The sequence below is a fragment of the Oryzias latipes genome, chromosome 19, assembly GCF_053564925.1.
Source record: "Oryzias latipes strain Hd-rR chromosome 19, Olatipes_Hd-rR_3.1".
Taxonomy (NCBI): Eukaryota; Metazoa; Chordata; class Actinopteri; order Beloniformes; family Adrianichthyidae; genus Oryzias; species Oryzias latipes.
The window spans coordinates 3,482,482-3,510,343 of record NC_136255.1 but is presented as its reverse complement, the minus strand read 5'-3'; the positions used below and the strand labels follow the sequence as shown (position 1 = coordinate 3,510,343).

Sequence of the window (27,862 nt, the reverse complement as noted above, 5' to 3'; positions counted from 1 at the left end):
CAGAACTGCTGTTACATTTCCACGTGACCAGCCGGCTTCCTCAGAAACTCATAAACCAACCATTCAAACGTAATGAAATGAATGAAAAAGGGAAACATCCTTTTCTGTTTTCAGCTGACTTAAAACTTTGGCTGTGCACAGAAACGGCTGCGGTCGACCTTCATCTACAGTTCAGGCATCTTTGTGTATTTGAGGAGCTTCTGTCAGACAGATAATATTTGTGGCAGGAAAGGACAGGTTAGCCGTGTTTAGATACTTTCTATATTCTGCTTTTCTCAACAAATATAATGACCTTCACTAAAGACAATTACAAAGCACTTCTTTGATTCTTAGAATTTATTTAAATAGCACAAAGTCCTAATTTAACTTAACATTAGTACAGTACAGTGGACCCAAACAGAGTATAATCAATGACATATTTAGATAGAACTTTAATTGATCCCATGATGGGAAATTACTAACATTTCAGAGCATGCATTTTCAAACCAAAAGCCCAATTTGTCTGTGAAATGTGATTAAAAACAGCAGGAACCACATTTCCTGAAATGCAAAATAACTACTACAACAAGCGTAACAGTGGAAGATTATTACTAGTATAAATTATTTTTTTAAATTTAGGCCCAGGAACCAAATGGCTTGTTGTTACAGAGTAAATATCCCATCCAAGCTTCAGTTTTGGACCAGCTGCTTTCACAGAACATCAGCTCCAACTCCCATCCACATCCAGCGCAGAACTCTGAGTTCAGCAAAGGTGTCGTCTGTAAAGTCTTGGTTCTGAAGCGAGACTTCCACCCCGGGAGCTCCGGTTGAGCTGGTCTGGCTCTTGACTTTCTGACACAGGGTGGCACTTGGAAAATCATTCAATAGAAGGTTTATCTCAGATCCATTGGAAGGGAACCCTCTCCTTCCTCCTCAGGAACCAAGGATCACAGCAAACGTGCAAATGAGAAGAGGCGTGTTCACCACTGGGCGGTCCTTTGCAAGCCGGGACCCTGTGGGACAGGAACAGTCCAGCTGTAGATCAATTCCTCACAAACAGCAAATTCTTACAAGAACGTGCAGCTATCCCTTTACAAAATGTCTACGGGTTGAATTGGTTTCAAACCCTGATCCGTTATCACAGATCAGCTCTCCTAGCCAAAACCTCTTTACAGCACAGAAAGAGTATATTTTTAAAAACAGTGATGACATCATAAAAGTTTAAACAATCCTGTTTCATGTTTTTTTCAATAAAGCGAAAGGATTGTAAGCAAAAGCACCTGGCCTGCTCAGGACAGGAGGAACATGGACAGAAGGGAAAATCTAGACAAAGGAGTGATTCATGGTGAGCGGGTAGAAGTTGCCATGGCCACAGCAGGAGCTGAGCGGCTGATACGCTCACAGGCAGGAAATGAGAGTGCAGCAGATGATAAGAAGAAATGCAGGAGCGGCACCAGGGCTGGACCTACGCTGGGATGTGTGTGCGCCGCGTTCCCGGTGTCATGGTGGGCCGGGGGGGTGCTGCCCCTGTTGTGGACTGCTGACCCCACGGTGGCTCTGGGAATAATCATTTCGTGGGTCTGGTCCGGAGGTTTCTGCATGAAGTTACAACACCAGCATGACAAAAACAGCTCAGCAGGGAGGACGTTTGCCTCAACCTCTTTCTAGCCCAGCCTCTGGGCCGCGGACCGGTACCGGTCCGACTCAGACAGAGAGTTTCTTCTTCTTTTCCTTTAGGTTTTTTATCTTCTGGGCTTGTCTCAGCCAATCAGCTTCCTCCATCTAAGCCTGTCTTATGCATCCTTGCCACAAACACCAGCTACCTTCATGCATGACTTTCATAGATTATTATTTATAGGACTAACAACAAGAAATATATCCTGAATTCTTCTGTGCAGGTTTTGAAGTTGTTTTTAAAATGGATTTATATACTAACTTCCATCTTTTGTTATATTTACAGAGGAGGTTTTGGTATCTTTTGTCTACATGCTGAAGGAAAAGTTCTCTTCTTTACTTTTGAGGTTTGAAATCAGCTGTTTCATATTGTTTATGCAATTTAAATTTTTTTTTTTTTTTTTTAAATATGAAAAGATAGAAGTGACAGACAATATCTGAACATTTTGAATATGATTGAAAAAAAGACAAATGTTTTATTTGTGCCCTTAAATAACATCCCACTCTCCTCCTCCTCTTCCCTTTTCCATCTGGTCCAACAAGAAATGCATACAAACATAAATACGTTTAAAGAAACAGTAGTTGTCAGTAGAATTCTTTGAATTGCACATTTTCCACCTTAAAAACTTTATAGAACTTGTGCCAATTCATTTAGGAGACAAATTTTAGCACAGCATTGACATACAATTGAAAATAATGTCAAAAAAGGCCAATTTTTCAAAGGTCAGATCAACATCATGTAAAGAAATGTCTAACAAACTTCAAACAGTTTTAGAAAGCTCCTGTTTGTGCCACACAAAGGCAAATGTCTGTATATGAGCAGCAGTTTGTGATTTATTGGTTCTTTCTGGTAAAGAGCGCCTTTAAAGCATGCTGTAAAACTGGTGCAGCTTCCTTATTTCCATAGTGATTTGCCTGCAGCGACACCACTGCCTGCTATGCTAAGAAAACCTCATGTAGGGCATATTCAAAGTGAGCAACCGTAAACATTTATACTCACAGGTCCCACTGCTTTGGTCATAAGAGCCAGCTCAGTGGGTTGGTAGACAGAACTACGCACCTGACCAGTGTAGCCGCTGTACGGAGACACAAACTTGGCTCCTGCCGAAAACAAAGAAGGAAAAACTGATTTCATCTCACCTTTGGTGCCCTGCATTACACATTTGTGAGCTCCAGCTCACAGCACAAACTAAACATGATCAACTTTAAGAACCAAAAACGACTTTGACGCTTCTGAAACGATGTCAGCAAAAGTGAAGACATTTGTCTTTCATGCATGGCGCCATGCTTCAAGGAAAAAAAGCAATCAATTTAGCAAAAACGCCTCACATGGAAAGAGAGGCTGTAACCAGTATCCCTTAATATTCCAGAATATGGTGGAAGAACATGGAAAACCATCAGAGAGGATTCCTTCAAACCTGAATCACAGCAGTGGATATCTGGAAAGGTCAGAGATCAAACCTTTAGGCCGTGTCTCCACAGCTGCTACGTACATTTAGCACGTGTTGCACGGATGAAAACTGGTCATACGTGAACATACGTGGAAAAATTGAGAAAGGTTGTGGTTCTTTACGTGAAATTTTCACAGATGGATGAGGAATGAACCACGTTAAAACCATGGCAGAAGTACGAATGAACCCCTTAAAGAACACGTAAACCAACGTAGAACATGAACCGTGTGATTATTGTGCTGTTTATCTGCAATTCATCAGTGATTCATGGATCAATTACGTCATTTCAACGTGATATGTGCGCCGTATACAGGATATAAAGTCATGCATCGGTGGTTCATGCGTGAAGTCTGTTAGACAAACGTGGAACGGTCACGGAAAGACACACATTTATGTTTGTATCTCACAAAAATCAGACACAATTGCATAAGATTTACGTTATAATTGTGTATAAACTACATAAAATAAGCGTAAACTACATAATTCTCAACCGACCAAAAAGTCTGATCAGCTCAAAACTGAATTCACGTACAGATCCGTCGGCTGAAACCCTCGAAGGACGTCTGGGCACATCGACAAACCGAGAAACACGTATGAATGACGCGGATCACGCATGAATAACCGAAGATTGACATTTAAACGTGGAAAATGCGCAAAATGTACTTAGCGGTTGGGGGACAGGACATTTAGCAGAAGACTTTCCTCTAACAGCGTTTGGATGTCCAGATCTTTGAATAATCTTAGCATTACTTACATTACTTTCTTTTTTTCAAGCAGTATTTGTTTATTGAGGTGCTAATGATAGAACAAAGGAAGTTAGGGTTTGACAAACATGGACTCTAACATCGGCATTAGAGGTGAGGCTAGGGTTCCTGCTAGAGTACTATTATGGTCTCCGTGGAGACCGTGCAAACAAAGAGCCTGATGTTTCTGTGGGATCTGCGACAGAGAGGCCATGACTAAAATAGATGTTTGGGATTCAGTCTAACACTTATTAACAGAGGTCACTGTGAAGGTGCACTCACCTTGAACTCCACTAAAACAACAAGAAAAAGCCTCTTTTGTGCAGGAGTTGGAAGACATTTTTGTTCTCAGGTGGGGACGGTCGCTATTGACTCTTCGTGATGGCTCACTATGAAATGCTGGGGCTCTGTGATGAGTTAATGATTAACCCTTGTGGTATCCTAGGCACTTTAACATTGGGAGTTGGGTCATCTAGACCCACTAGACAGTGCGCTGAACCTTTTTTCTTCAATGATTTGTGATCTTCACTGGTGTCCATGGATTACATGAAATCTTTCCACCTTTATCCACCTTTGTCATGGTAGGGAGAACACCTCAATGGAAGGGTGGGGTCATCTAAGATAACACAAGGGTTATGAACGAAGGTTCCTGCTCGCGTAACCTTCACTAAAAATCTCCTTTCAGCACATCAGACAGAAGGATGGACAGCTTCGTCTTCAGTCGACCGCACTGGTTGATCAAAACGTCCCTTTGGTTCTGATGTTACTGAGGCTGGATATCACCACCAAAATGCAATCTAACTTTAGATTGGAACTTCACAAACTTTCAGTAATGAACTAATAATAAAAACACTACAAACATAATAAACAGAGCAATGGTGGAAGTTCTAACTATAGAATCGTGAATTCTTACAATAAAGGCAAACTAAAAACAGGTTTTTGCCGGGAAAAAAAGGAATGAAGTCATTTAAAGGGACCAAAGATCAATATTTGCATGTTATTAAATATGTAAACTAAATGTTAAACTCTGCCACATGCAGGGGTTACTAAATGTGGGATCATGTTTAAAGCAAACACAATTAGCTGTTGATGCTTGCTTGGGGAATCTTCCAAAATGATTTACAAATGCTCGTTTTTTTGAATGAAAGCGGATCCTCGTCATCTGAAATCATCAGATACCCTGCAGAAAGATCCGCCTGATCTGTGCATCTCAGCTCTGCAGCCGCAGGATATCGGATTGTGCAGAGATCATCACACAGAGGGGGAATGAACCTGCATTTTTGGCTTTTCCCACCACTCCAACATTGGGCAGGTCACTCTGTGGACTCTGATAGGCTGGCAGGACGCTCCAATGGCTGCTTGGTGGACTTTGAAAAGGACAGACAGCTTTACCTGACGTGTCACACGTCTGTCTGCACTTGAACGCATGAATTTGCTCATAAACAACCTTTTAAAATCCCTCAAGGAGGCAAATATTTATCTTTTGAGAATAACAAGATGATTCATCCCTTCTGAAGGAAAAAGGTACGGTATCAACCTTCTGATGGAAAACTCCTGCATGAATCACAATCTGGACATGCATGAGTTCATGAAACAAAGAAACCTGTCTCCATGGTTCTCCTCTTCATTATTTTACACAGAAACAGGATCAGAACAGTCCTCACTTGTCTTCTGTTTAAGATTTTTGAATTATTCTGAGAAGATCATAGTTGGTGCACAAACAAAGCAAACATAAAACCTGCAGATCTGCCATCATCAAAGTTTCCCTTTTAGCCCATAAATGGACCCAGAACAACATAAACGATCGTTCCATCCTTTCAATCCTGGGGGGAAAACTATGCAAAATACCAGGCAGAATGCAGACCTGCCAGACTTCTGAGACACATTTCAGAGACAAAAGCTGGTGAGAATGCTCACTGACCCTGGAATATTTACACATCTGAAAGTCCCTCATCAAGCACTTTGTCCAAAACGGCTGAAATGAATCATAGCGGCTGCATACCTCTGCTGGGCTCGTCCATAGAGAAAGCCTTATTTTCCACAAACATGTTGTGCGTGTTCTTCTTCTGCTCCTTCAGGATGGTTTCATATCCGACTCGGTCAGACAGGTTAGGGTCTTCGTAGTCCGGCTGGCTCTCTTCGTCGCTGGTCACACAGCAGATTTGTGGAATGGTGTAGACAACAATGAACACCCACGCGTTTGACACCAAAGCAATGGCCAGAGTGGGGTCGTCCCACGTGGGACCCCCAGTGGTCTCGTTTCCGTAGACGTACATGACGATCCACGTCACCCAAATGCCTACAGAGAGCAGGGATGCGACGAGCACCGGCGCGCCCTCTTTCTTCCACGTCGTATGTTTGCCTCCCATGATTGACAGACTTGCCACCACGACAGCCAGGATCAGCGCCATCACATAGATCAGCGCCATGACGAAGTCTTGGTTGCTGATGTTGCACGGTGTGTCCGTGGCTTTGCCGGTTGCGCCTGTAGCGTTGATCGGCGCCAGTGGATGGCGTACCACGGTGATGATAAGCCACTCTGTGTTGATGATCACCTCCACCAGCCACAGCCCCAGAGCTCCAAGAAACAACACCCAGCCTCGGGGCCCGCCGTTCCTCCTGGCCAGGATGTTCAACCTCACGCTCTGCATCAGGAGGCAAGCGAAGCAGCCCGCAAACAGCACGCCGAACAGGAACCTACGCGAGGCGCAGGTGGCAAAGTCTTTCCCCACAATGAAGGCAAACGTCAGGCAAAAGAGGCCAGCGGTGCAGACCAGGAAGCCGGTGTGAAGAGGGATGGCGCTCCTCTGCCTGCTGCCTCTGATGAAGGGCGTGCTGGCCAGCAGGGAGATGAAGAGCACGAAGGAGAAGATGATTCCAGCCGCTGCCAAGGCCTCCAGCACGATGCCCCATGCTGCGCTGCGGTCACACAGGTTGTAGTAGAGGGAGTCCACGTTCGGGCCGCAGCCCTGAGGGGTGCCGTTGCTGGTCATGGAGGCTTCAGTCAGTCCTGGAGGAACTCTGACGGCACCTGGACCAACAGGGAGGGAATGACAAAGATCTGATGAGAGCGCATAGGTACAGGTCGGCAGCAGAAACAGTCAACACCCAATTCTGCAAATAATACACCTGCATGAGTCAATGCACACAAAAAGACTCAGTGTTGCACAATTATCTGGAAAAATGTCTAAAACAGAAAATACGTTAAGGCAGGAGATGGTGGAATGGGGTCCATGGAGGAGCGATTCCTTTATCTGCCGTTTCTCCATGAACTATGACCAGTTTGAGCGCTGGCAAACACTCGTTATGTAACGAGCAAACACCACTCTGCAACAAAGGATGAGACCTTTTTGTCCCTAAAAGTGCTTTTAAGTGTAGATGAACAAAGCAGAGGGAAGTGACCGAGCCTGGACAGGGAGGGTCACGGCAGAAATTCCAGGTATCGAGTCATTCACAGCATCAGAAACCATGGAGGGAGGAGTGGACGGCTGTTTGGGTTTCAAACTACAACCTTTAAACCAAAGTCTAATCAAGAAAAAATAAAAACCACATTACTAAACTATAAAGAAGCACCCGTTAAGCAGGAACGTCCCATTCAGGAGAAACTCCTCGGTTTTACCAGACGCCGGTCTTTACCGGAATCATCTGCTTTTTTTGAGACTTTTAGAGGTTTTTCCACACAGACTTTCAGTCTTTAATGTTGTTTTATTCACACATCACATGAGTTCTTCTGAAAATAAAGCCAGCAGAGACGGTTTAGGTCCACATACCCTTGAACGGTTTTGATTTAAATTCATTTGGTTTTGACGCAATTCACATAAACATTCAACTTTGACCCTTAATTACTAAAGTTATGAATTATTTGATCAAAAACCAAAAGATAATCCTCTTTTTGCCTGAAAAAACATGGTGCTCTGTTTGAAAATTGATTCATATTTTTATGGCATTCATTAAGTGAAGATGGATAACAGATAGATGACACATTTTGAATGATTATTTTAGGAAACAGTCTGGTGACCTCTGTAGGAAGATGACGAGTCTGAAACACTTTGTCAAGGTCTAAAATGAGAAAATGTTAAAAATGTGATGACTTGGACTGCAGGGACGTCATGAGTCTGATATCTGGCCAGAGTTTCATAGGCTCAGTAGGTTCTTGGTGGTCAGCAGACCTGCTGACCCATCAATCAGACTCCAGCACTCCTCTGTTCATTTGATATTCTTCAGTGATGGACAAATCCCTGATTTCTGAGGTTTCACATTTGATTGGAATCATCAGGTTTTGGGGTGGGACACCTGTGGGTGTTCAGTACAATCCCTAGGAGTCAGCTGCAGTCATTGTTTATTATAATCAGCTCTTATCTGGGATGACGTCCAGCATGGATCGGGCCGGTCCAAAGCCCTCTTCAGCCCCCCCCCCCACTCCCCTGCGTCAGCCGTGTGATTCATCGGGGTGTGGAGTTACGTCAAAAGAGCTGCTTTATGGGGACAACACCTGGTTGCCTATAGACACAGGGCTCCAAGCTCAAAAAACACCCAAAAATCTGAAAAACTGATCCTGAACGAGACCACGAGGAGGATGAAAATCATATTCTAAGACAAGAGCCAACCCTGCTTCAACTCTGTTGTTGCTTATAAAAAAACAACAGAAAAACACAAGCAAATAAAAAAATGCTGCTTTAAAGCCTTGTCAAAACTTCACAGAGTTAAAAACTGGTGAAAGAAGTTTTCTTTATTCTATTCTAAATGATGAAACTCTGCACAGACGGACTCATCTTCATGAGGTCAAACTGGAAGCTTCTGAGTTTAGAAGCAGCAGCTGTTACAGGACTTGACCTGTGAACCTGTTCCTGGTCTTCAGCAGACCCAAGACCACCCAGGCCCCTCACTTCTATGGGGAGGGGTGTCTCTGAACACAAAGCAGAGGCTTTCACCTTTAAAGAACGTCCGTCACTCTCAAAAGGCCACTGTGGTTTAAACATCCCAGCTGTTCTTCCTGGTTGGGATTTCTGTCACCTTTGTGTCCCAGAGGACAGCTCCATTACGCAAAGAACGCGCTAAAAGTGCGCCTGAACCACCATCCAACTCCAGCCTCGCAGCCTTGGAAGGTGGGGGGCGCAGCGGTCACGGGGGAGGTGTTACCTGGATGGCTTTACCTCCGAGCGGCTCGTGGATCTTCAGCTCCGGCAAACGCGCCTGTTCTCCAGGTCGACGAACAGAGGAGAACCCAGAAGATCCGCGGGAAAAGCGCGCGCGGCGGCGCAACAAGCCACGAGCAGAGCGCACAGCGGTTCTGATGCTCTCTCTATCTACCCCCTTTCTGCTCCCTCACGACGCGCCAGTCCAGCCCCCTTTTCACCGTGGAGGATGTTCCCTCCACATCCGGGATGAGGGAACATTCATCTCCATGGCTGCCGAGGAAGAGACCCCACGAGGAGGAGGAGGAGGAGGAAGAGACACGAAGGATGAGGAGGAGGAGAGTCCTGGAGATCCATCAAACATCTCCTCTGCTTCCACGAACCAAACAAGCAGTTTAGAGAGACTTCTTTCACTTTTTGAACAACAACTACATTTGATTCTGCGCAAACATCTACAAACCGAAAAAACAACAAACAAACAAACAAACAAAAAACGATGAACGTTTAATGAGAGAAGTCTGGTTCTGGTTCTTCTGAAAGCCACAGCTGAATATTTGCTGAGGAGCTTCGGTTCTATTCGGTTCTGCTACAGGGAGTCCTGCACTTCTGCAGTCCGAGCCTTAAGGAGACCAGAACAACTATAGGCATATAGATATACATGGAGCTGAGCTCAGTTAAATGAAGTGAAATAGGAGACGTGAGTTGTTCCAAAGGTTTGCATTTGAACAAAACACATCCAGAAAACTTTACTGTGAAGAAAAATGTAAAATGAAAAAATAACTAAAGAAAACTTCTCCAAATGACCCTGTTAAATCATTATTTACCTTAAAAGAACGTGATTATGTTATCAGATATTACATGTCAGTAGAAAACTATAGGACTCATCATCAATATTGACTTTTTTCGAAGAATTCTTTGAATATTTTTCTCATTTATTTTTACATAAATTACTTTTTCATTGCATTGATAAAGCTGCACGTGTTCAGGAGAAACAGTTGAGTGACGCCATCTGGTGGTGGAAATGAGTATCGGCAGATGAACCACTGGTGGAAATGGTTGAAATATGACATAAACCTCTGCAGCTTCTGCTGGTGCACCTGCTGAAATGGCCTGCAGACATGTTTATGTACAAGTGAGGAAACAGACAGAATGATGAACATATAAAGCACAGAATCAACAGCTGTCCAAATATCACTGGTTGATTAGGATATTTTTAAAAACAAAATGCTGGCTATGACCAGAAATGACCGACAGATGGCGCTGCAGTAACATGTCAGAAACAGAACAGCTTAAGCTCAGAATGTTTTTTAAATGAGATAAATGCAAGAAACACACAGTGAATCAAGCAAATCTTATCAAATTATGATAAGATTTGTTTTACTTCCTGTGTTTGCTCACAGTAAGGAGGTTGTGGAGACGTTTTTTTAGGATCATGACTAAAATTCTGTCTCTTAAATATGTGCTGTGCTTGAATCTAACAATGAAATATTGTGCGACTTTTCTCTACACAATTTAAACAAAAGAAAAAAAGAGCAAAAGTTTGTTGAAGACACAGTGAAGTTTGTGTTTCAGGGAATTATGTCTTAACGGCATATCAGCACAAATTATATGTTTGGACTAAAAAACTGTTAATGAAAACAATAAAAAGAATAAAAGAAACAAGGAAAGCCCGAATATGAATTATTAAACGCTGAATATGCAGAACCTATCAAAACACATCAATAAAATCTCAGAAAAACAATAATCTGAGTTTATTTTCAAGTTTGAACAATGAACTCCAATTCTCAAAAATACTTGAAAAGTATTTCTCACAAGGCTGGAAAGTTTTGTCGTAAAAACACAAACTAATATCCGACGACCAATATGATTTCAGAAAAAACAGATCAACATGTATGGCGAATACGCAACTAACTGAAGAAATGATAAATGGCACCGATAATGAAGAGTTCACAGTAGGAGTTCATGGATCTGAAAAAGCCTTTTGACACTTTTGATCATAACATTTTAGTAAACAAACTGAAAAAGTATGGAATACAAGGACTGGAATTAAACTGGTTAAACAGTTACAATAAGAACCAGCAGCAGTTTATATAAATGGAAGATTGTAAATCATCCCTGCTGGATTTAAGCCATGGAGTTCCACAAGGGTCAATATTAGGCCCAACACTGTTCATCCTATACATTATTGACAGACACTTGGTATCAAATACACTCAAACTCTTTTATATGCAGATGACACAAGTATATGCTGTACAGGGGAGAGCCTCAGGGAAATTGTAAAAGCAGTGAATACAGAATTAGGAAACCTGAAACAATGGTTTGACAAAAATAAACTGTCACTCAGGGTTAACAAAACTAAATTCATAATTTTTGGAAATCGCCACATTCCTGCAGATTTGGAAATAAAAGCTGCTATTGATAATCATGTTCTGGAAAGAGTGAGTGAAACGAATTCCTCTGAGTAATTCTGGACGACAAAATAAGCTGGAAACCACCAATAAAGCAGGTCAGAGCTAAACATGATAAAAGCAGAGCAGTGTTGGGAAAAACGCGCCATACTCTCACTCACAAAGCACGTTTACTAATATAGTCATCCATAATACTAGCATATTTACAGTACAGTGCAGAAGTTTGGGGCAATACTTATAAAACAAACCTACAGTGTTTAAATATTGTCATGGCCTGTCAGCTACTCCCTCCTCCCCCCTCCTTCCTGTTTTGGACGCGACCAGCTGGATCCACTTACCTCATCTTCTCCTGCCTTCATAAGCTCCTCCTGGATCATCAGCCGGTGCCAGTTCGTTGTTCCTCCTATGGTGCATAGTCTGGTCAGCTCATGTTTTTGACTCCTGGCTTGTTACTCTTTGCTCATTGTACCTCTCGCTCTGCTTCAGGAAAGAAACCTGTTGGATACTCACCTGGTCGCAGTCCTCAGACGTCGCAGTCCTCCCTCTGGAAAATCCGCCTCAAGATCCCTCCAGCCAGCCGCCGCTCCTCGCCTAGGAAGAAACCTGTCAACCTCTGTTCCTCGATTAAACCTCTTAAACTTATCGTTGAGTCCAAGCCTCTTTCAGGGTTCCAGCGTTTGGGTCACTCTGAACTCTCGCCCCGATCATGACAAATCTTACAAAAAAGCTGTTTGAATTGTTCATGGAGTGGTCTATGGGTCACATACAAATGCTTTATTTTTAAAGTCGGGTTTATTGAAACTATGGGATCTAGTGAAACTGAAGATGTCACTCATGTATGAAGCCAGAAATAACTTACTGTACTTCCAATAAATATTACAGCAAATGCTAAGAGACAGGGATTGGAGTTATGATCTAAGAAAACTGAATTTCAAAAAGCAGAGCATTCAAACGACAAAAAAGAAAATGTGTTTATCAAATTGTGGTGTGGATTTCTGGAATGGAAGGTTTAAAAAAAAAAAAAAGCAAAAGTTTACAAATATGGAAAATGACCTTCAAGAAGTAACAGATCTTTATAAGGGCAGAAACGATAAAGTCACTTTACACTGTTGCCATGCAAAAATTGTACTGTGTTTTGTACATATCTGTAAATTGAATTATGCGCATCGTTAAGTGTTGTAAAAAGGGATGGTGTGGTGGTTGAACCTCCAACCACCACATAGGTGTTGGTATTTCTTTATTTTCTTCAAATTAAAACATTAATTTTTACTTTTTTTACTCACAGCAAATTAACAATGTGTGCACACATTGTTAATTTGTTTTAAGTGAGAAAATGTTAATTCAGTTTTCTGAGTTTCCATCCCAGGTGAGAGCCTCCATAGTGATCAGCAGAGGAGATTAGGAAAATCCACTGCGGAACTGCAGGGATGACCAACTCTCCTCATGGACTTTATTTTTGTTTATATAAAGGAAATTCTTTAGTCCACTTTTTGTCGAGACTATTTTTGTATTATATGTATTTTTGTTTCTGTTCCCTCTTACTTCGTCTACAGCTCTTTAGTTTGTCTTTGTTGCTTCTGAGTCTTCCAACGTTTTGCTTGTGTTACATGTTGTTCTACTGTTTGGTTGGACACAGCAGATATGGGCTGTATGCCTGGTTCTGGTTCTGGTTCTGCTCTCCTCACCCAGACAGCTGACAGAGGATGTCTTTCTTTGCACAGCTCTTCCCTGTCAGGGCTTCTCTGCTGCTACACAGTTGCTGATCTCTGAAGAGGGGCTGCCTGCTGTAGTAATTTACTCAAGCAGCAGTGATCTTACAGTCAACACTTCTTCTTCTGTACCTGCTGCCACTAACTGACGGGAATCCAGGTGTGTGAGGGATCCGTAAATGATTAAAAGACAGCTCCACACACTTTCACACCTGTTGCTCAAGGGCTGATTTGTCCTGCTTCATTTGCCTCCGTGAGGCGGATCTCCTTCACCGTCTCCCCTCAGCCCCTCCATCTGCTCCTCTCTGAGAGGAGGCCCTGCTTCCAGCCGTCCATCCTCTTTCATCAAAGTCTTAGTGGCCTCAGAGAGCTAAACGTCTCTCATGTTTTAGTCTTCAGTTAACGGATTCCAGATTGAAATCAAGAACATCTGACCTCTGGCTCAGTCCTAAGCTCATTTGTGGAGATCCTCTTGCATGTTCTGGGATTGATCCATTCACTCTGTCCCTCATCCAGATCTCTGGGAACCATTAGTAAGAAAGCTTAAGTCTGCAGCCCCCAAACACACATGGGACAGCTGGCTTAGGAAACCCAAAAGCTCTGTATTCAAGCTGACGTAGAGACATCCATGCATGTTAAACTAGCAGACGCTGTGCAGCCAGGAGCCCTTCCTAGTTTGTGGCAGCACAAGCCTGTAGATGCAGACTGAGTACTGTACATCATTGACCTGCAATGCATTATGGGATAAGTGGACATACAGTTCAGAATGCAACTACTGTTCACCTCCCAGTGAATACTTGCTGCACGCTACACATATGTGGTAAAAGCATTGTCAGTATTTGGTGCAGCAGCGCCGCTGCTTCCTGAAAGTCACGTAAATCAACGGGAGCGACTTTCTATTGATGTTTTTGCGGTTCAGTCACGGAAAGCTGTACAATGGCTAGCGTAGCAGCTGCCATTTAGCCAACTGTTGGTGGCTACAGTTTAGGATTGCAGTGCAGATCTTCAAAGTTCCAGGATGTACACGTGTCCCACGGGACACGCTCATTTGGGAATAATGCAAAGGCTGAAACTAAAACCTCCAACCCCCCAACACCCGCATGGCAGCAGATGGAGACAGTTTTTCATCTAATGCATGGACGGGTGATTAAGGTAATTTTAATAAAAAATGTCAAAGAGGTTTTATTTTAATCATCCAGAAGCAGAATGAGACGACAATAGTTTAAAAACGCTAGTGAGAGCATAAATTTAAACATGATACTTTTGTCATCATGTGTTTGCTTTTGTGTAAATGAATCACTTAGTCTGATTGTACATCAATGTTTTTATAAAATGATGAGAGAAAATACTAAACCATGGATTTCTAACAAGAATCTGAGATCCAACATTTCATCAGACGAGGTTAAGGTGGTTTTCCCAAAGTCAGTTTGTATTCTGCATCACTAAATTCTTGATCTATTTGTTTTTTTGAATCCTTTCTTCTCTCAGTGTCTTCATTTGGAATCAGCTGGACTTTTTTGAAAGTACTTACTGACAGATTCAGGCATGAAAGCTACAAATGCTTCCATAATTGTCCATCATACCATCATTAAACTCATGTATTATTATTAAAGTATTTCTACTAAAACACTCAAGATTCCTCTAAAGCTAGCAGGCAGAACCGTCCCGGACCGCTGCTCCAACAATCCTTCCTGCTTGTGTCTTTCATTAGTTTCAGTTCTTCTGATGGTGGTCATCTTGGCACAAACACCTCTGGAAATGCATAAAAATGTTGATTCTAGAGCAGATTTAGTGAAAACAACGTTAATGATCATCTATTGCTTCCATGTAAGCACAGACGCAGAGCTTTATCTTATCCATTGTCTGACGGATCTTTTTTATGTAAATCAGATCAACTTCCTTAAGTGTCCATTAGCTTCTGTGGATCTGCTTCATGACACCGCTGAGCATCAGGAAGTGCTGAATGGGGCGGAGTCTGGGGAGTTGAGTGGTGTCTGAAGCCCCGCCCCTTTGCTGACCACATTTTCAGCTGGAGCTCTGTCTGTTCAGAAACATCTTTGAGCTGGATTAGATTTCTGTTGTCATGCACATAAATCTCCTGGGCCCCCAGCGCTCACATCAGCACCAGGCTGGACCCCCCCTTGTTATTGCTGAGCAGCATGAGCTGCTTCCAAGGAAAGGGTCACATGTACGTCTGTGAGCGGCTCTCAGAACTCAGCATGGACCGGCGTGAACAAGCTCACTGTGTTCCTGTTTTCTAGCTGCAAACACAGAGAAGGAACCTCGTTTCAGAGCCAGTTCATTGATTTTTACACGGAAACATCATCTTTTCATTTTTGCCCCTTTGTGAGATAAAAATACAAATACAAAGCTGTCATTTGTACCTTTTGCCTCGACTTGCTGCCACAAACATATTTGACTTTTCTGTGAAATTTCTTACTTGCTTTTACAAATTCTACTTACTAGTTGTTGGTTTGTGAACCAAGAAACCCAGTCATCAGTCTGCCTGGTTGCATACTGCACTATAACGGATTTCTGTCAACTGGGCAGTGTTTTACTGCAATGTCAGCAGAGCTGGACAAAGGCTGTATGGTATTTTACTCTGAACACCGATGGATTTTGGGAACCCGTCCAGCGTCAGGCGCAGTGGAGGTCGGCCGATTTCCTTTATGCTCGGTAAAGTTTCCAAAATGACGAGGTGACAAAAACTGCAGTGTTTTCACGGGTTGTTACATCAGACATTCAGCAAAATTGGACGGGAAGATTTTCTATTTAAAATGTCGTAAATTGTAACAAATCTTTAGTTCCGACATGAATGGATTTGTTTATTGTGCACATGTGTTTCTTTGAAAAGAACTAAACTTTCTCTGGAGAAGTTTCTGTTAAAAACAGAGTTACCATGGTAACAAACAAAATCTAGGTTACCTGCTTTGGGGTCAAAGTTGATATTATCCACTAGTACTAACGCAAACCAAGCATGACTAATGCTGACTAGTCACGAATGTGAAAAAAGAAACGGCTGGTTCAATGTATCAATACTTTTGTTAGAGTGTATTAGTTATAAAATTCAATAGCTGATGGCTAAACTAAACAGACTAAACTAAACTGGGCATTCCTGGCCTTAGACCCTCCTTCGCGGTACAGACCGTTAAGGGGGTCCAGAAAAAAAAAAGCAGAAACCTCAGGGGTGTCCACATGAAGGAGGGATCCAGAGGCATGGAGAGCTAAATGATAGATAAATAGAGGAGAGAATGAGAGAAGTAGATGAGAATAGAGGACAAAACCCCAGTGCTCCATACTTTACCCAGCTTCTAACTTCAAGAAGCCGACTACAGTCAGGACCATAAATATTTGGACAGAGACACATTCTTTCTTATTTAGTTTATAGACATTACCACAATGAATTTTAAATAAAACAACTCAGATGCCACTGTACGACGGAGTATTAGGGCCACCAAAAAAAAAAAGTAAAAAAAGTAAAATTACGAGATTTTGTCTCGTAAATTTAGGAGATGAAAATTTGTGAATTTACGAGAAAAAAACTCATAAATTTAAGAGATTAAAGTGGAAGTGAGCATAGAGAGCAGCAGGTGAACGCCACGCAGCAGCAGAGCAGACCGACTAAACTCAGTTGAACAGGTGAGCTGAATGTTTATTGATAACGTTCCAAATGTTTGGAAGCTCATTAGTTTGATTTACAATTTGTTAAAGTTTTATTTATTGATGGTTGGTTTGCAGGATCTCTGCAGCCTGAAGCCAAAGCCATCGGTATCCCTGCAGCTTTCCACTTGAATCCTTTCTTCCTCCACCAAAGACAAGATCTCTACGTTTGTGTGATGCTTCCGTCTGAGGAGGAGGAACACTTTCTGGCATTTTCAACGTTCTAATGCTAATATAACAGACTATTTTAATTCATCTTTGTTGTTTAATGATGAAACGGGACGTTTCATCCTTAATATATGACCTTTTTCTCTCAAATTTACGAGATTTTAAGTCGTTGATTTATGAGATAAAAACTCTCAAATTTACGAGTTTTTATCTCCTAAATTTACAAGATAAAATCTCGTAATTTTACTTTTTTTTTTTTTGGTGGCCCTAAAACTCCGTCGTACCACTGAAGTGCAGACTTTCAGCTTTTATTCCATGGGTTGAACAAAAAGATTGCATAAAAATGTGAAAAACTAAAGCATTTTTTAAACACAATCCCTTCATTTCATTGGCTCGGAAGTAATTGGACAAATGAAATAACTGAAAACAAAATGGTCATTACTAATATCTGGTTGAAAAGCCTTTGTTGGCAATGACAGCCTGAAGTCTTGAACTCATGGACATCAGCAGATGCTGGGTTTTCTCCTTCTGAATGCTCTGGAGACTGTTGTTCACTTGGTTGGCTGTTGTGAACGGGTTCCTCTTCACCATGGAAATGATTCTGCCATCATCCACCACTGTTGTCTTCCGTGGACGTCCAGGTCTTTTTGCGTTGCTGAGTTCACCAGAGCTTTCTTTCTTTCTCAGGATGGACCACACTGTTGATTTAGCCACTCCTACTACCGTAGCAGTTTCTGGTTTTTTTCTGTTTTCTCAGCTTAATGATGGCTCCTTTCACCTGCATGGAGAGCTCCTTTGACCGCATGTTGTCTGTTCACAGCAAAATCTTCAAAATGCAAGCACGAGTCCTATAATCAACGCCAGGCCTTTTATTTGCTTCACTCATAATGACATAACAAGGGAATTGCCCAACCTGCCCATGCAAAAGCACAGAAGTCAATTGTCCAATTAATTAAGAGCCCATGAAATGAAGGGATTGTGTTTAAAAAATGCTTTAGTTTTCCACATTTTTATGCAATCTTTTTGTTCAACCCATGGAATAAAAGCTGAAAGTCTGCACTTCAATGGCATCTGAGTTGTTTTATTTAAAATTCACTGTGGTAATGTACAGAAACTAAATGACAAAGAATGTGTCTCTGTCCAAATATTTATGGTCCTGACTGTAACTACTAATTGTTATTCAATTTAATTCAAACATGTTAATAGGAAGTTGCATGTACTATGGTACAGAAAGCAGATGGTAATAAAAATAACAATAGTAGAAAATCTACATTTTTAGCATATTAAAATTAATACAACCTAGTATTTATCTATGCAGGGGGGTGGGTCGCCCTGACCCGGTATATGAAACCTTTTTCTCTCTGCTTTGATAAATGAAATCACAGTTTTTCCTTGAAGTATCAAGACATTTTGATATAGCCTCAAACAGAGGCGTTTCTGGCATTCTGGGGGTGGGTCAGACCGTAAAAACTACAACAATACGAAAGAAACAGAACCTTTGGGATTGTATTTTAGAAGCAACAAAGTAAACTGTCTAAAGCCAAACTTTAGGTAAAAATAGTTTCCTGAAAGTCAAACTTGAACATTAACTTTGATTTGTTTGACTCTTTATTATTTTTAAACTAAGAAAAAGGAAAAGGGTTACACAGCTGGCATCTAAAACGGTAACGACTCATGTTTCAGCCTGAAGGTTTTAGTAGTTCCTGCAGGGTTGAAGCTGTTCAAACGGACTCCATCCTCATGCAGGTGCAGCAGGCGGCTTTTCATCAGGCATCAGTGATTTCTCACTGAGCTGAGATGGAAATGTACCGGCGCAGCGCTCAGTGCATGCACATGCACATGCTCATGCATGCATGACGCCGTGCGCATGTTGCACTGGTTGTTTGTGTAGATCACTGTTGGAAGGGCTGTTTTTGGCCGGCTTTGCCCTTAAATCCGTCTCCCTCTCAGCGTCAGACAAACATGCGTTTGCTGTGGCGGCTGCGGGTTTTGGCGCTGAGACTGACGATTTAGATAAGACTCTCCTCAGGCAGGGAGGTGGGACGCGTTTTGGTCCATTTAACTAACCAGTTAGTTAAAGCCTTTTCACTCATATCAACTCTAACCCAACAAAAGCACATTAAGGCAGAGGCAGACGATAGCCTCACAGAAACATCAGAGAGGAATTTTCACCATCCAACAGAAGCTAAACAGATTTTGACCTTCACTCCCAAACAACATAAGAAAACCACAGTATTGGCATGTATAAAGAAGGGAAATGCCTTCCTTTATTTGATCTAATTCTTTTTAGAGAAAAATAAATATGTGCTGTGATTTACATGGACCAAAAACCCCAAACAGGCCGGAGTCCTCAGCTCCAGGGCTTACTGGCTTCTGTCCACGGTCACGGCTGGAACGCAGAGAGCGTCCCTGGGGTTCCAAGTGCACCGGGACCGTGGGACGACGGGTGTTTTTGATTAGAGGGGAGGGGCGGGGGGTCACGACGGCTTTCTTGCCCTGTGAGGTGATAAGGGGGTGGAGTCTCTCTGTGAGCGCTTGTTGTTCCCACTGTAAAGGGAGGATATAGAGTTGTTGTTGGGGCTCTGGTGTTGGCGAGGGCCAGAGTACAGCGACCACCTCCGGAGGAGCACCACATCCCGCACCACGTTACGGAAGGGTTTGCTGACGAAACAATAGAGGAAGAAGTTGACGGCGGTGTTGAGCATGGCCAGCATGTTGGACAGGTCGTAGGCCAGATGGACACGCCAGTCGCTGTGAACTGAGGACACATACAGGTGGTAGATGACCACGGCCGTTCTGGGCGCCCAGAGAACGGAGAACACAGAGGTGATAGCCAGCAGCATGGCCGTGGTTTTCCCGAGGCGCTGCGCGGGCCTGTGGCCCTTCTGACAGGGCTGCCGCCTCTTCCTCACCCTCAGCGTGTGAATGATCAAGGAGTTCAGCACGAAGAAAATGCTGCAGGGCAGGAAGTAGATGATGGTGACGTGAGTCCATATGAGAACAGAGTCCAGCGCCGTGGGCGGATGGCTGTTCCTCCACATGTCTGACCACCAGAAGAAAGGCACGCCGGACGCCAGCGCCAGCGCCAGCACCGACGCGATGATCCTCCGGGCCCGTGCCGGGTAGCTGATCTGTCGATGCAGGAGAGGGTGGCACAGCGCCACATAGCGGTCCACGGTGAGCGGTACGGTGGACCAGATGGAGGCGTGGTTGGCGGCAAACTCTGCCGCACTGACTGATTGGAGCAGCGCTGCTGGAACGTCGCGGTGGAAAACGGCCGTCTCCAGCAGGAATCCCACAAAGATGATGAAAAGCTGTGACAGGATGTCTGAGCCGGTCACCGCCAAGAGGTAGTAGTAGAGAGCTTTCTTGGTGCGGGAGGCGAGTCTGCACAAGGCCACCGCGGTGAGGATGTTGACTAAAACAAGACACACACGGATAGCTTTGTTGGTGTTCATAATACTAAAACCATACAGGCACATTTCGAAGAAATATTTCAAACATTTATTAGTTGGCCTGTTTTTCTTTTCTTGATATTTTCCATTAATTTCAATGTTGTTCTCTGTTTGGCACGTCCCTTCAGGGCTCGCCACAGCCAAGCAGCTTTCAGTGAGTCACTCAGGCAGTTTGGCAGAGATTTTAATGCCGGATATTCTTCCTGACACAACCCTGTGTTTGTTCCGGGCTGGGGACCGGCACAGGGACACCCAGACCCATGCCCCTATTAAATACATGAAAACTGATGTAAAGGTGGAGGAGGATTTTAATTTTTCTACATCTTTCAGGCTTTATAGACTTTATACATATATGTTGAGGATAAGTCCGCTTTTCCTTTCTGGGTTAGCTTTATAAGATGATCATAATTAAATTCATGGTTTTTGTCCTTTACCTCAATTCCACTTCCTTACCAACCTTTAAACCTTTGTGTGGAAGTGATTATTCCTCTTAGCCGTCTTACCTGGCAGTCCCACACAGAGCAAAACACTGTAGTAGATCACAGGAATGAATCCCAGGACACACTTGGACTTTTGCAGCTCCGCAGGTTGCAGGCCAGGTCCCTGGCGGCTGCTCGCCGTTGCATTTGTCCAGTCGATCATGTCCTCAGCTCCTCCTTCTACAGATGATAAGGATACAGGAAAAGAACAGAATTGTAGAAGGGCAGAGTTTTTAGTAAAATACATTTACAAACAGTAACAGGCTGTTTTTTTGGTTTGATTTTGGCCGTTTTTTCATGAAATAATTGAATCAGACTCTTCCATTCAGAGTTTGCCTCCTGCAGCTGCAGACACATACATCTAGATCAGAATGTCTTCCATAGAAAGAGATTTTACTTTATTTCTTTGTGTTCTGTTAACGATTATAAATCTAAAGTTGATTTGTTAACACATTTACATGAATTGAAAAGTGGTTTAAGATAAAGACGAAGTTCAATAGCATTTTGTTAATAGTAAAACTGTAAGACACACTGAGACCAAAACCTCAGTGTCCGTTTTTTCTCCAAACCTTCTTTCTAGTTTACACTGAGCCCTTCTCATGCTTTTATTGCGGCTGATGGTAAAGTCTAAAACAAGCATCATTTTCTTAATGTGTAAACAGAGAGTTAAACTATTCAACAAAGCATTTGGACGACAAAACTCAGAACCTTAAGTAGTTTTACTTTAAGTAAAACAGAAGCTCCGTCTGTCCAGAAAGATTACAAATAATGGACGAATTCAGAAACCTCACAATGTCTCAGTCGTTTTCCCTTATTCTATTTTGAGTTTGTGTTTGATACAAAAGAATAGATGAAAACAAGAAATAAAATTATCTTTTCCAGGTTAATTTAACATACAAAATCGGACTTTTCCTAAAAGTCTGCAGAAACTATTTTTGAATTAGGATCTGAATCTTTCTGCACCAAGCTGAGCGAAGATTTGATCAGAAGGTATTTTTTCATGAGCATGGCACCAAACAGCCATGGCACCAGGGGTAAACAAACAGTCAAGTGCCACCACAGCATGTGCTGCTGCACAGCCCTGAAGACGATGTTTGCTCAGCCAGACAGTCTCATAGATAAACAAAGGAAACCATAAATCAGTTAATGCGTTTTGGGCTCAGTCAATACACTGCAGGTTGACAACAACAGATGGGCTGGTGACCCCGTCACCCTTCCATTTCCCTCCCATCTTCCCAGTTTCACCTTTGGTCATGTGTGCCGTGTTTCTGTTTTCCTCCCTCTGTTACCTGCTTGCCTTACTAACATCACTCATCAATGAGGCTATATTTGAACAGGGTATCGCCTCAGCTTACAACCACCAACCATTTGTGGAAGTGCACCAGCATGAACATCATCACAGGCCAACAATAACCACATTCACAAAAAAACATCCTGATCTGAGCCGGGCAATCACCACGAGCAGTGAGTCATGTCTAATTACAGCTATTGTAAAGGACCAAAACACAGTTTCTGCTCAATCTACCTGGAATATTTTACAGCCCATAGCTGGAATGTGATCGTAAAGGTGAGGAGCGTCACGAAAGACGCTGCTTGGCTGCTCTAATTTCCCTTAAAGCCATAAACCTGTAGAAAGAACTGGATTGAAAAGGCTTTTCAAAGGTTAATGACCAAATGGTGCATCAGGTCCACTGTGTAAATCTAGACTACAGCAAGCGCCCCCTGCCTCAACCAGCAGAGATGTTTCCTATTTTAGATACATAACAGTTTTCATCGGAGATAAGTACATTTTTTAGGCAAAAAAACAACGCTTTTCCATTTTTCCTTGTAAGATCTTCTTTCCTGAAGACTTAAATGCTCTGTCACGTTGCTGCTGAGTCCATTTCAATCACTGAAGCCTACGGACACCAGACTAGGCTGTCCATCAGCTGGTTTTTGTTCATTTTCTTAACATAGGAGTCCATGGTAATGGCTTCCTACTAAAACATGCCTTCAAATTCCGGCATTTGGTGCTTCCTGGCTTTCTTTAAATGTCACTAAAGAAAGGAGGCAGCATGTATCAGAATACTTAGAACAGTGTTATTTGTGGTTTAGTCCTGCATTCACTGTTTGTGTTCCTCTTTAGATGTCACTGTAATGTTGTCTGGTGTATCCTCATGTCCTACTTTTATCCTTGTTCTTTATTTTAATACTTTGTACATTTTGATATTGAAATACTACTATACTAACTGGTAAGGGACCTGGTTTAACCCTTCTTGGGGTCGCAGTTGCCAGAGTCTGTCCCAGCTACTGTTGTGTGGAGGTATGATACACCCTGCACCGGTTGCCAGTCACTCCCTCCCTCGCTCCCTCACTCACTCACTCACTCACTCAGTCACTCACTCAGTCACTCACTCACTCACTCACTCACTCACTCACTCACTCACTCACTCACTCACTCACTCACTCACTCACTCACTCACTCACTCACTCACTCACTCACTCACTCACTCACTCACTCACTCACTCACTCACTCACTCACTCACTCCACTGTAACTCCCAGTAAAAGTGCAGAAGTTTTCTCTCCAAGAGCACATTCATTAAAACACATAGATAGATAGATAGATAGATAGATAGATAGATAGATAGATAGATAGATAGATAGATAGATAGATAGATAGATAGATAGATAGATAGATAGATAGATAGATAGATAGATAGATAGATAGATAGATAGACGGATTGACTGATCGAAAGATAGAGTTGTATTGTCCAATAGCTTGAGGACAAAAGACTGTAGTAGTATCCAGCTTCTGAACCAGTGACTGTATAAAAGAACTGGACTAAGTGACTCCTCCCTCTAGCGTTTCAAACAGGAAGTGGCTCTAAGAAGCCAAAATCCCCTAGACTTCTCTGGATAAACAGACAGATGTTACTCAGTCATTCTATTGGTCAGAAGAACCAGTCTGAATCAGATTTTTTTTAACATCTCCTTGATAATCCTCTTTTTTTAATGATAATTTTTCTCTAGTTCAAGTTATTCGGGTTCTAAACTGACCAATCAGATGCCTCAATTAAATCATGTGTTGCCCGCTGACCCCCCTGTCATACGTTCAAAACATTTACTTGATGGATATCCTCTTACTGGACCAGCAGGCGCTCGCCACCACAGCCGGATAGAACACGTGCAACAGTTTGAAGCAGATGCTACTGAAAAAGTTCTGATGTTGGCCGCTATGAGAATCTCACTGAGCAAGAACAATTTGTCACAATAATAGACACTAAAACTGCAGGGCAACATGTGAATTTACAGGAATCTACATAACTCCCTCATTATATCAATGAATTGATGCCCACAACTGATAAAATTTGAGCCTTAAGAAACGTGGAGTTTACATAGATGCTGGGGTACAGTGTTGTTTGATTCAATGCGTTTGGAAAAATGAGCGTCCATTCAGGTCTTTCACTCCATTTTACAATAGAGTGAAAGAAATGCCGATTTGGTTGAAAAGTAAAAGAGCGACTTCTCAAGTCAGATTTTCTCCCAACCGTTTGATCCATCCGAGAGTAAAATACCTTTACTCAAGATGATTGTCAACTATGTTTGAAAAGGATTTCGAGGACTAAAAACTTTGATTTATCTGAGTGTTTGGAAGAAAAGCTTAACACTGAGCCTGCAGGGAAGCTTAAATCCAGGCTTTAAATGTTAGAATTGTGGCTTGAAGTCATCCCGCCGTGTGTTTTAGGAGCTGTGTTGATCAATGAAAGCTTTCTCGGCTTTCACTCTTTGTTATGTAAGGACGTGGCTTGTGTGATATAAGATGCCCTATCCAGTATTAATAGGTTTGCTGCTCCCATAGGAGGTGTAGGACACTGGGATGCGTTCATGCCTGCAGTCTTTGACCTTGGACAGAGTCCATCAGTGTGTAGCTGCTGAGGCACAAATGAAATCCAATATCCACATTTTCCTCATTCTTTTGTTCCCGTTTACCTGTGTGATCTGAAAACCTTTTTGATAAAAGTCAAACAAACAGCTGCACGTGGAGTAACATGTATCCCAGAGCAACTTGAATGTTTTGACATGCATGCTGACCACAGTACAGTAAAGCTCCTAATCTGTTTCCCCAATGAGGAGAAACCAAGAGGAACTATGGGGATTATTGGGTTTTCCCTATTTTCCGAAGCTCACATGTCGGGATATCACTCTGGTAAAATGCGCATGAAGACTCTTCAGGATAAAGCTTGAGAACCCCCAGTGTCTTCTTTAGGAAGGATCGCGCTCTCAGGACGAACAGGGACAGATAATCATCACGAATAAGAGCTGTGAGGCTTTTAGCTGAAGGTGACAGAAGGGACCGGCACTCCAGCGAGTTCCAGCACGCGTTTCACTCTGACCTTTGTGGTTCTGCAGCGCCGACCTGCAGCCTCAGCACACTTCCAGTCCTGTGAAAGCTGCTCTTTGGATCTGAAAATGTTCCCACTCAGGAAATGTCACAGTGTCACACAGCCACTACGCACAACCTGTGCATTTTCCACGTATGACATGTCGGTCTTTGGTCATCCATGCGTGATCTTCGTCATTCATTCGTGTTTCTTGCGTTCGGTGATGTGCACTGATGTCCGGCGAGGGTTTCAGCCGACGGGTCTTTACGTGAATTCAGTTTTGAGCTGCTCCAAGTTTTTAGTCGGTTGAGAATTACGCAGTTTACATGTATTTTACATAGTTTATGCATAATTATTACTTAAATCTTGTGCAATTGTGTGTGATTTTTCTGTGAGATACATACACAAATTTGTGTCTTTCCACAACCGTTCCACACATGTCTAACCGACTTTTCACGCATGAACCACCGATGTATAACTTTTATAACACGTAAAAACCACAGGTTTTCTCACTTTTTCCTCATGTATGACCAGTTTTCATCTGAGCAAAGTGTCCGTAGCAGCTTTGGGACACGGCCTAAAGGCGTCTGAGGGAATCACAAAAAGAAACACAAACTGCCTCCTCCATTCAAAATAGAAGACATTCTGTCGTGCTTTGTGTTGTTTTTCTCCTGCCTCTCGGTGAGAAGAAGGAAGTTGAGTTTGTGCTCCTCTCAATTATTTACAAAGAGACGCAGCGCCCGAGACAACGGCGCCGGGACTCAACCGCACAGCTGACATGTCAACGTTTCAGCCGACGGCATGAAAGATGTTTTCAGCCTTTTTGAGATAAGTTTGAGTTTTCCCGAGGAAAACAGGATTCTGGTTTGAATTGTTGGTGCCGCTCAGAGTCTGCCAGAGGCCGAAGCTCTAATCTCTGATCAGGACTGTTGGAAGGACTGAATCCAACAAATCCACGAGGGTGTGGGGACGTTTGTCTACTTTCAGAAGAATCACGATGCAAGTAAATCAAACTAATTTAGAGCATCCCAAAGTAGAAATGGTGGGTGAAACAATCCAGACCTGCTTCTCCAAACGCCTGCAGCTTCACGTGTAGCAGCATGTGGAGCCAGTGAGGCTCGACTGCAGGAACAGCACCAACAAACTTCTCCTCTTTTGTCTTGTTTCTCCTGAATTCGGATGCCTTACCTTCACCTCCAGTTTCACAGGATCACAGTCCGGCCTTTCGAAGGTGGTTCCCCCAGAGACTCCTGCAGAGTCCCTGCCGGATGCCCGCTGAGGAGACGAGGAGCACAGAGAGGAGGAGCAGAGGAGTCCAGGCAGCCAGCACATCCCTGCAACGACTGAGCCGGGGAGAGGAGAGAGGGGAGGCAGAGGAGAGCAAAAAGAAGGGAGGGAAAAGGAGGAGACTGTTGTGAAGGAGGGAAGAAACAAAATGAAACGGAGAGAGTGAAAGGAAAAATGATTAACAAAAACATTTCAGCTGACAGGAGGATCAAAAGCTGTCCAGTCTCCTTAAGAAAGAGCTAATCCAGGTTTCGGTTTCACTGGAAAAGTGACAAAAATACAGTCAAAGCTGCCCATGGAAGCCTTTCTTTACCCATAATTCAAAGTAACATGCAGTTCTTAAGAGACAACACTACAAAATGTTATTTCATCAGAATCATGGCACCCAAAACCTGTGACAGTTGACTTTGCTTTTATTTAAAACAGTATTTTTACATTTTTATAATTGAAATGTAATTTTTCATATTGAATTCTAAATTGCAAAATGCATTTTCAAATTGAAAATGTAATTGTCAATTGAGAATTACATATTACATAATTATGGATAATAAAAAAACAGAAAATGTCCATAGCTATTGATGACGAGAAATGCTTTTAATAACCAAACTACACTCAAAACAAAAAGAGAATCTTTTTAAATGTTTTCTGTCTTTTTGAACTGAGAGAGGGGTTTTATGATTGACAGGTGAGTGGACCCTTTGGTGGACTGTCCCTCCCCATGGTGTCAGGTTGAGCTTGGTCCAGTTTCTTCCTGTGCATATTTGTTTATGTAAATATGGTGAAGCTGGGGCTGCAGGTATCAAGGAGGTTAGCACTCTTTTGTTCCATAGCGAGAAGACAGCTGGGATGTGTGCAACACACCAGCGACTTGTCCAGGGTGCACCTCCCCACCAGTAGCTGGATAGGCTCCAGCAGCCCGTGACCCAGAAAAGGATTCAGCTGGTTCTGAAATGGACGGATGTTCAAGCTGCTCGGTTTGCAGTTATAGTTTGCTTCAACCAGTTAATAATCAGAAACCAGATATCTTTTTATTGTCTTTGTCACTCAACAAAACCTATTTTCAAATGGAAAAACAAAGTTGTTTCAGGAATTCACGTCTGACCTCTTTGCTTCTGCTGAGACTTAAAATGTTATTCTTATGCTGTGTGTCTTTAAACTTTAATTTGATTAATTGATTGATTTTTTCCAAAGTATTAATTGAAGTCAAAACAATTAAAAAATCACACAAATTTATTAAACTCATTACAGAAACGATGAAATACATAAAGATGAAAAAAACAAAACAGAAAACAAAACAAAAAAACACTTAATCACATTTTCTTAATTAAATATAGTGATCATTAACTTAAGT

The 27,862-nt window shown here is 42.6% G+C and overlaps 2 protein-coding genes across 6 annotated transcripts; both read right to left on the bottom strand.

Annotated features, from left to right (window-relative positions):
* Positions 1-318: 318 nt before the first annotated feature.
* gprc5c (G protein-coupled receptor, class C, group 5, member C) lies at positions 319-9,352 on the bottom strand. 5 transcript variants are annotated; one of them, XM_011488515.4, is made up of 5 exons: positions 9,001-9,352; positions 5,850-6,878; positions 2,654-2,754; positions 1,449-1,574; positions 319-992 (listed from the first exon to the last, which is right to left on the bottom strand). In XM_011488515.4, the coding sequence occupies exons 2-5, from the start codon at positions 6,838-6,840 to the stop codon at positions 960-962; spliced, it is 1,251 nt and encodes a 416-aa protein (XP_011486817.2). In that variant the 5' UTR covers positions 6,841-6,878; positions 9,001-9,352; the 3' UTR covers positions 319-959. The 5 variants fall into 5 exon arrangements, with proteins under 5 accessions (XP_011486817.2, XP_078794283.1, XP_011486818.2 ...); XM_078938157.1 differs by having other exon boundaries at positions 2,714-2,754; XM_011488516.4 differs by having other exon boundaries at positions 2,714-2,754; positions 8,987-9,275.
* An 8,640-nt stretch (positions 9,353-17,992) lies between these two features.
* gpr142 (G protein-coupled receptor 142) lies at positions 17,993-26,565 on the bottom strand. Its single transcript, XM_011488519.4, has 3 exons — positions 26,413-26,565; positions 20,886-21,041; positions 17,993-20,345 (listed from the first exon to the last, which is right to left on the bottom strand). The coding sequence occupies exons 2-3, from the start codon at positions 21,022-21,024 to the stop codon at positions 19,405-19,407; spliced, it is 1,080 nt and encodes a 359-aa protein (XP_011486821.1). The 5' UTR covers positions 21,025-21,041; positions 26,413-26,565; the 3' UTR covers positions 17,993-19,404.
* Between the last annotated feature and the right edge of the window lie 1,297 nt (positions 26,566-27,862).